Genomic DNA, 10,031 nt, shown 5'->3' on the forward strand with positions numbered 1-10,031 from the left:
TTTTTTTTTAATAGGATAGGCGGTCCGCAGGCATATTTTGAATATGTGTGCATGTCTCTTATACATTGAGGTATTATCGGAAATTTTTCTTATTACAATTTTACTTAAAGTATACTTATTTTCGTGAATTTTCTAAAATATGTCCGCAAAATGGACGCGAATAGGCAGGTGGACGCGAACAGGCGCAATGACCCTACTTTGTAAAACAAATTTGTCTCCAACAATTTTAAGATCCTCTGTAGTAGCTCCTCTGTAGTGATATTAAATAAATAATTAGCAAACAGACATTCTTAAAACGCATTCTAATAAATCAAACTAAAATATAATAATTTTAGGCTGCCTGCTATGAGAGATAAAAGCCTGCGTACCTACACTGCGTATTAAACTATAAAATGTTAAAATCGTTAGGTAGGTACCACTAGAGCCATCTTTAGTTGATTTCTGCGAAACGTTGTATTATATTAGTGACATCTATGGGTACGCAAATTATCAACGAATAGTTAACTCGGAAAACAATTTTTAAGATTGTTCTAATTTTCAATAATTTAATTCAAATAATCTTTTAATACATATTCTTCTAAATCTTTAATTTCAGTAATAATGACAATATTATGTACTTTTATTTTTTAAATGTCAACACAGCGATCTATAACTTTTTTTTCTGTTATTGATCCTGGCAATGTCAGTATTAAAGGAAAAATCAGACATGGCGCGCGTAGGAAATATTTCTCTAGTGTTAAGTTTTCTTCTTTCCTCATCATTAATACTGTGCTATTTCACAAATCCCACAAGTGCAAATATCGAGCTAGATGAAGACAATTGGCGGCAGATCCTTGAAGGGGAATGGCTGGTAGAATTGTAAGTATTTTATTGCACTAGATGGACCGGCGCATTGCCGAATCCAAACGTGTCAAATCTTTAATTAGTCTTTGTTTTCCGCAGTTACGTCAGGATATAGGAAAAACATATATCGATTTAATTATAATCCTTTAAAATAATTTCTCAAATCTATTTTTCCTATTCTTTCATTAGGTACCTATAGGTGTTTTTGTAGAAGTCATACCTAGGGTTCAATAAACTCCATGCAAGGTCAATATAGAGGTCCGTACCGTTGTTTTACCGTGACGAATTCGCATTTTCATATAATTCTAAACAGCCTATATTAAATAACATTGTATTTATCAATATATCTACACAATAGCATAAAATATAAAAATGCAAAAAAAATGTGATCGTCACTGAGTCATATTATTCAAATAAGAAAAGTGTAGGCTGCATTAAGTGCAGCCTGTTGCTTGAATTTGTTATTTAGGCTCTTAAAAACCTACACGTTTTGAGTTACATGACAAAATATATACTTCTGAGTCATAATTTAAGTCATACATTTTTCATCTATGAATTTGAATAAGCGAGACAAAAATAAAAGTATCAACCAAATGGCATTTGGTTTCCTGATCTTGTTTTATCCTAATGTATACTTTGTTTGAATTTCAATTAGCTTGCAAAACAGGAATTGATATACCTAAACGTAATTTAAAATCAATGAGCCATTCCCATTAGAATTTCATTTTATTAACAACAAATATATTTAATTTGTTATGAGTCGGAGAGTCACTTGTAAGTTTTGAGTTTCAAATTGTAACAATATTTTTGCTAGAGAAGTGTGGCGTAAACCTAGATTTATAATTTAAATTATTTTAATTGTTGCTAAATGAACAAAGGCTGAGAGGAAAGGAGGTTTTCAAGATTTTCTTTCTTCATAAGCAAATAGTTACCAACTAACCAATTTACCATACAAAGAAAATAGTCCTAGCTGTTCTCTGCGGTTTTACGTACATTGCTCAAAGCATGATGATATTTAACTGATAGCCTGTCCTTGATAATTTAACTATCCAACACGGAAACAATTCAAATTGGTCCTGATATTTGCATGTTTTAACTCCCAAGCTTTTAATAATAGCAATCAAACACACAAACAGAACAGAACATTGTACTATCCGATGTGCAGAAAACAATTTTAGATATTAGCGGGACATTAAGGGACCTGTGTTCACCCACACTCGCACCTACACCTAACTTTCGAACCCCCATTAAGTATGAATCAAACTGTACAATAGATCTTATATATTAAGAATGATATTTTGACCAATATGTGGCTTGTTATTTTGTAAATTTGTAATTCACAGTTCTTTACTTATTGAAGTAAAAACTAAAATATAAACAAATATAGGTACGCTAAAAATTGAGAAGCTTTGTCTTTCTTTGAAATGTCACTTAAAAAAAAGGTAGTAAGATACATAATAATTGTATAAATTAGCAAGTTGTGTGTATATTAACACTATTTATGTATCAATTTACATAATTTTTCATACATTTTGAATATAATATGAATGGTATGAATATTATCACGCATTATGATTGTAAATGCATCAAGCATCAAGGCTAAGTTTTGTTACTCAAGGAGTTTTTCTTTTTTTCTAAATATTATTATAACATTCCATGCTTAGCTTTGCTTTACTTAATGTAATAGCTGATACCAGTTTTTTCCCTGTTATCATTTCTAAAGGTATCAATTTTTGAAAAGAAGCATGCATTTGAACTGAAATCTTCACTAATCTGAAGAGAAATCTTTTCAGATTAGCAATGGTTTAGCAATTTCAGCATAACAGACAAACATGCTTACACTAATATGTATATGTATATAAAACTTTACCAACATATTTATTTAGTGCTAGTTTTTTGCCCATAGTTTCCACCACACCACCGCCTATTGCCCACATAGTCAAAGTGCCTGTTGCCTGCATAGTTTCTGTTCCAGTGAGATCTATGAGATAAAAATCCTTATTTTTAATCCAATTAACCCTCTGTGTGTGCCAAATTTTATAAAAATCGGTTCTGTAGTTTTTGAGTAACAAATGAACAGGTGATCGAAAGCCTTCTGTAGAAGGCTAATCACCTACTTGTCCCTGAAGAAAATCAATCAGTGAAACAGATGTATGCCTAATGCATCTGCCCCTTACCCCTCTAGGGTACACGGGACTTCACTTTTTTTTTCTTAAATACTACAAGAGGTAAATATCAACAGTTGACCAAAGTTTAACATTCCTCAGCAATAAGCATATTCCTTATCAAGCATAAACAACGATTTAACTGTCTCATACCTATATGAAGTTGATACTGGTTAATCAGTGTTTAAAAATAAACTTGTAAATAATTCTTTGTTTACAAATATTCTGTAAACATGGGCGATTAATTCGAAGAATAACTTTGCTTATGATTTAATGTATTTTAGCAAGACTTAAATCTTGCTTATACAACGCAGAGACAGTTCAACTTTTGATTTGCCAGAATATTTAAGTACCATCTATGCCCCGTGACCCGCAGTGCTCCGCTCCTGTTGGTCTTAGCGTGATGATATATAACCGATAAATGGGCTATCTAACACCGAAAAAAATTTTCAAATCGTGGTCCGATTAGTTCATGATTTGTATGTTTGAACGCGCTAATCTCGGGAACTACTGGTCCGATTTGAAAAATTATTTCGCTGTTATATAGCCCATTTATCGAGGAAGGTTATAGGCTATGTGCCATCACGCTACGACCAACAGGGGAGGAGCCACGGGGGTGAAACCGCGCAGAGCAGCTAGTCTAATATATATTATAAAGGCGAAAGTTTGTATGGATGTATGGATGTTTGTTACTCTTTCACGTAAAAACTACTGAACCGATTACAATGAAATGTAGCACACATATAGAGGGTAACTTGGATTAACACATAGGATAGTTTTTATCCCGGAAATCCCACCGGAACGGGAACTATGCGGGTTTTCCTTTGCAAACGCGGGCGAAGCCGCGGGCGGAAATCTAGTCATCAATAAATCTCACAGAATTTTAAATATAATACAACTAATCAACTATTAGTCATTCATATAAACCTGCAATGTAAAACCAATACATATTTTTACCTCTACGGCAGTGAATAGCAATGATGTAATATTCATATTCATACATTATGATTCAGATCAAATTAACATCCATCAGTGATTGCATGCTGAGTATTGATTGCATGAAAGTGATATGACCTATATTGCAGAATGAATTATAAATATTGTAGTCTAATAGTCTAGTTAGTATTCTATCAGTTTGTATGCATACAAGATAATTTGTATAAAAAATTATCCTTTTTGAAATTAAACTTCTTTAGGCGCGTAAAAAAGTAAATAAAATTTCAAGGTCGCGTCATGGCTATACCGTCACGTCATGGAGTAAGTCGATGATTTTGGTGTCTGAATCTTGCCAAAGAAGTTTCACTTCTGACACATGTGCTCGGCAAACACCCTTATCATTATCGAGAACGTCATAAATTTGAAGTTTGTAGCATTTTTTTAAAATTAATAGGCATTAGGCGCTAATCATACTGCGATAGAAATGGATTTATTGTTTATACGAATTGATTAACTGTATATATATACTTCTATTAAATTCAATTATAATTTAGTTAATCTTATCATATTATATTACATAGTTTTTTTACAAAAAAAGTAATACCTCAAATATTTTATCATGGTACCATACCACCTGACCTACCATAGATATTTATTTAGTTTTTTCAGATTCTAGTGTCTAGTATTATTTTAATCATAGTTTTTATCAGGAGAACTAAACAGTTGTCATCTTATAATCCTAATTAAAGGCATTTTGAGACGTTCATCATAAAATTCCTACTAACTTTGTTTATAAGTGATTTAGAGAAAAATTGCAAAAAAAAAGATTATATTAAAATTAGCGGTCCGCCCCGGCTTCGCCCGTGGTACCTACATATTTCGCAATAAAAGGTAGCCTATGTTCTTTCTCAGGGTCTAAAGATTGTCTGTGCCAAATTTGCGTGAAAACCAAACCATACAAACAAACCTTTCCTCTTTATAATATTAGTATAGATTTTTACCCCGAAGAAAATCGCTAAAAGATTATAATTTTAAACCAAACCAGCTACGCACCATGGTGCCCAGCGTGCAACGCTTTAGCGCCCGCGTGGAAGGACCTAGCGAACCGCGCGAAGACCAAGAAGCTGGACATGCGGGCCGCGGCCGTGGACGTGACCAAATCGCCCGGCTTGAGCGGTAGATTCGTGGTCACAGCGCTGCCCACTATCTTCCAGTGAGTTTCTTTTAAAAGTTTATTTTTGGTAAATTTTCGTACGTAGATAGAAGGTAAATTGAAACTTTGGGTATTAAATTATTAAATTTTTATAGAATGTAGTGGATAAGCCAAAGAGTCATCGATTATATGGTGAAAGTAACAGTCTATTGTATTGCACTTTACTACACTTTACTTCGCCTGTACTGTGTTCTACACTCCAATAATATTGTACCACACTACTTCAACTACAATACTCTTCACCTATTTTTTTAAAAACTACCTCACTATATTCTACTTTATACTATACTAGCATTCCGCTCGCGGCTTCGCCCGCGTTTTCAAAGAAAAACCTGCATAGTTCCCGTTCCCACGGGGATTTCCGGCAAAAACCTATCCTATGTGTTAATCCAAGTTACCTTCTATATGTGTGCTAAATTTTATTGTAATCGGTAATAGTAGTATTTGGTTTAATTTTCGCATTTATAATATAGTAGGAAGTAGGACTTCAATTATATTGTGTTGATGATAATTCTGTATCACCAAGAACGGATCGGCGGCCGTTGATACACACCTTCCGAAATAACAATAGTTGAATTTTGTTTTTTCTGGGAATGAACGATTATGTTTATTATTATGAATTTGATCCCCGTAGTGTAAAAGATGGCGAGTTTCGTCAGTACAAGGGGCCGCGCGACGCGGACTCTATGCTCGAGTACGTGCAGGAGGCTCGCTGGCGCAAGGCCGACGCGCTGCCCGCGTGGAAGGCGCCGCATTCATTGCAGATGGGCGTCGTTGCGCACTTCTTTAAGCTCAGCCAGGCGTTACGGGTGAGTGGGCTGTGGGTAACTCAGTGAGTGGGGTGGGGCCAACTCAATGAGTGGGTTGGTGTGGCCAACTCACTCAGTCAGGCGCTGTGGATGAGTGAAATTTCAACGCCGTGCCCGGCCGAGTCAGGGTTAAGCATGAATAAGTTCTTCATACAAAAAGTATACAATCATGTTTGATCGTGCCCTTGCCGCGACACCTACGGGGCACGGCCTGGTTGCGAAAATTGATCATATTATGTTGAAACGTTCTTACTCTAAGGGCATTAGTATTTAAATGTTTTCAAGCGATATTGTTTTTATTTTATTTTATTAAGCTATTGCATAGCTTCTATCGCGGGCCTTGAGCGCGGGGACCGAATCGAGAAATTCCGTAACGAAAAAACCTCACGCTTCCACTCCGACGGTCGGAGGTGTGGCTTGAAGGCATAGCATGCAATAGCTTTACCGCGGCAGTCCCCGAGTGACACACGTCTTTTTTTTTTTTAGATGAATAGCCTAAATGAATATAATGACTCAGTCAGGTAGCTTGCTGGCTCATAAATATAAATTCTTACATATTTTTTGTTCTCTGATTGTAACCCCATTTATATTATTATCCCATTTGAATAAAAAATAAAATCTTGTAATTTTCGAATAAGGTATTCCAAGCCATCACGTAACGACAAACGCAAATTTACGTGTATGTATGTACTCCCTTACCTAATAAACGGTTAAACATTACAGAGTGTGCACAACATGCTGATGGAGACATACGGTCTACCAACGTGGGGATCGTATTTGATCTTCGCTATTGCAACCATATTTATTGGAGCCCTGTTGGGTTTGGTAAGTTGTTTTATTTATTTTGGGCTTATTTATGAGGATTTTATTAGGTAAAAAAGAAAATTAGTTGTCTAAAATTGAATATAATAAGTCTTCTTTATGTATTATGTATGTAACTGACTCGATTTTGACCCACTCTAAAGAAGCAGATTTAATTAAAACTTTGTACACCTATCAAGGATCGGTGACAAATAATTTCATTTTAAAAAGCGTGTTTTTAGTTTTTTTATCTGTTTTTATTTTGTGTTGTAAAAAAAGCTATATTAAATTAAACTAATGTTACTTGTTAATGGAACTGCATTTTAGAATATATTAGATGATCAAATTCACTCACTTTATTATGTAATAAAACCGGCCGAGAATTATATAAAATTGTGTATTCAAAATGAAATAAAAATAGTGGTGTTAGCCATTTTATTATCCAATAATATTATTTACTAGCTGTTCCCCGCAGTTTCATCCGCATTGCTCCGCTCCTGTTGGTCTTAGCGTGACGATATATAGCCTATATCAAACTCAAACATTTATTTATTCAGTAAGACTTCTTCTATTTAAATTGTCATTTCATATTTTTAACATTTACCACTTACCTTACCGCCTTTTATACTGTAATTATCCCTCTTATCTGCACTGTTATTAAATTTTAATTATTAAATAATCAAGATAATAATATGTAATTATTTTATTTCAGATGCTCGTGTGCATAATAGACCTATTGTACCCGCCTCGTCGCTCCGACAAGGTGCACGTGTCCCGCGCTGAGGCCGAGAAACGCAAGCGCAGCGATAACAAGTCGGACGATGTGAGTTGATAATGAAAATGAAAAAATTTAAAAATAATACAGTTTACATATTATTTGGGGAAACTAAAGCCTGTGTTAGTTCAAAACTGTGTTACAGGCTTTAGAATCCCCTCACAATTTTAGTAGATTGTCTGCCTTTTCCTATTTAAATAATAGTTGGTTGTATTCAGTAGTGAGTTGGCTGTGTTCAGTAGTGAGTTGGTTGTTACCAGTAGTGAGTTGGTTGTGTTCAGTAGTTTCACATATACTGTGTGTGTGAGTTGGTTATTATAAGTATGGAGTTGGTTGTAATCAGCGATGAACAGTGGTTGTGATATGAAGTAGTTGATATTTTTATTTAAATATGAGATGAGATAATAATTTATCTAAATTTTTAATTTATAATTTTACAGGAGCTGATAAACGACGACATTGTGGATGACGCTGATAACGCCAATGACAGCGATGCTGAGAAGAATTCACCCAGCGATGTGAGTATACATTTGTTTTATAAAATAAGAAAAGAAAGAATTACTTTCTTTATAATTATACTTAACTAGCTTCGCCCCGCGGTTTTACCCGCGTTGCTCCGCTCCTGTTGGTCTTAACTTGATGAATAACTTTCTCGATAAATGGGCTATCTAACACCAAAAGAATTTTTCAAATCGGACCAGTAGTTCCTGAGATTAGCGCGTTCAAACAAACAAACAAACTCTTCAGCTTTATAATATAAGTATAGATAGTAGAATTATATTTGTTTTTAATTTTTAACAATGTAGAATTTAATGGAATGCTAATTTTATTATTTTGTTGATGGATAGCAGACCTTTCGGTGTTATAACTTATTAATAAAATGCTATTAATTTTACTAATGGAAGCTGACTTTTGTTGATAATGTAAAGAAAAGTTATTCTTGTATGTACTTAAAAATAAGCTACTAATTATCGTTTTTAATTTTTTGTACGGATCGTTATCTTCACTTTCATATTTAAACAAATATTTTAAAGTGAAAGATACGAAAGGAACACTGAGTTACTTATTTATAATTTATAAATGTAGCAGAAGAGTTTAAAATTATATATTTAGGCATTAAAAAAACATCGATCACAAGGAGGTATTTTTACTCGCGTCCTTTGCCAATTTTATTTGTCAGAATTTTTTATAAAGCACTAGCTTCCACCCGCGGCGTCGCCCGCGTGGTGTTTTGATAAAAGGTAGCCTATGTTCTTTCTCAGGGTCTAAAGATTGTCTGTTCCAAATTTCATCAAAATCGGTTGAGAGGTTTAAGCGGGTAAGCGTAACAGACAGACAGACAGAGTTACTTTCGCATTTATAATATAAGTAGGGATTTTGAAAGCTATCAAACTAAATATTAAACTATACATTTACTAATTTCAGACATCCGACGACGACAAAGCTAAAGACAAGGGCGAAGGCGAGGGGGCGAAGGCCGACAAACCGGAGACACGCAAGCGGAGGCCTAGGAAAGCTGACTAAAAAATAAATAAATTATAATATATACGTATGACCTAATTCTGTAAATTATAGGTCCCAAACTGAGCACTAATGTAAAATTTTCTCGTTATAATAAATACTAAATCGAAATAAAAATGGCTTTTTATATTACTTTAAATGGTTTGCATCTTTCAAATATAACATCTGTTTTAAATAACATCTACATACTTGTTTAATTAAAGATGATTCGTTGAATTTGAGACTAAGTCCGTATTCAGAAAGAAAGCTGGAAACTTATAAACGCTTGTCGGCGCTGGTAACACGCGCCGATAAACGCTGACCGGCGCCGACAAGTTCCGACAAGCTTCAACAAGCGCTGGTCGGCGCTGGGCCCTGCCATATAGAATTTGTCTTGGTCTGCTTCAACCTGCTTCCTTTGCGCAGAACGAACCATCGCTGACAAGCGCGCGGTAAGCGCTTATAAGTTTCCAGCTTTCTTTCTGAATACGGCCTAAAATATGTTTGTAATGTCGTATGATTTGTTCTTTGAATGGTGGTTTTTCGTGTTAAATAAGTTAGATTTGTACCATTATTTATGTTTTGAGTTCTTTTAACTATGATAATATGAGCTCAATCCCGCATTTATAAACATTTTTATTAAGTATTCATGTAAATGTAATCAGAAATATTAAGTTTTCATTAAATTTTAAAGTATTGAATCTTTGAGTGTTGTGTGCATTTGATTGTTTTACACTGCACTAAGTGTTAGTGTAAGTTGCACTGGGGTATTATTTAGAGTACTGATTTTTTAATTTTTATACACGTTAAAATTATGAGAACGATGCTGTTTTTTTTTCCGGTTGGTATTCTTACAAATTTCGATTGAATTATGGACAATTATTTTGTGTAAAAATATGGTGTAAAATACTCAGAATATAACGTAGAAATTAACGTCGATATTATAAACATTCCCAAAGTAATCAATTTGAAAACACGTAAATTGTACT

The 10,031-nt window shown here is 34.2% G+C and overlaps 1 protein-coding gene across 1 annotated transcript; it reads left to right on the forward strand.

The window, feature by feature from the left end:
* The first annotated feature begins 676 nt into the window (after positions 1-676).
* Positions 677-9,768, forward strand: LOC123703899 (thioredoxin-related transmembrane protein 1-like). The gene is made up of 7 exons (XM_045652094.1): positions 677-858; positions 4,990-5,157; positions 5,792-5,966; positions 6,690-6,791; positions 7,480-7,590; positions 7,983-8,060; positions 8,968-9,768. Exons 1-7 carry the CDS (start codon positions 680-682, stop codon positions 9,064-9,066), a joined length of 912 nt encoding a protein of 303 aa, XP_045508050.1. The 5' UTR covers positions 677-679; the 3' UTR covers positions 9,067-9,768.
* Positions 9,769-10,031: the final 263 nt, after the last annotated feature.

The sequence above is a fragment of the Colias croceus genome, chromosome 27 (genome assembly GCF_905220415.1).
Source record: "Colias croceus chromosome 27, ilColCroc2.1".
Lineage (NCBI taxonomy): Eukaryota > Metazoa > Arthropoda > Insecta > Lepidoptera > Pieridae > Colias > Colias croceus.

Coding starts and splice junctions, on each gene's coding strand:
- LOC123703899 (XM_045652094.1), top strand. CDS start 680: ATGTCAGTATTAAAGGAAAAATCAGACATGGCGCGCGTAGGAAATATT. Junction 859..4,989: donor GGGGAATGGCTGGTAGAATT/GTAAGTATTTTA, acceptor AAACCAAACCAG/CTACGCACCATGGTGCCCAG. Junction 5,967..6,689: donor AGCTCAGCCAGGCGTTACGG/GTGAGTGGGCTG, acceptor TAAACATTACAG/AGTGTGCACAACATGCTGAT.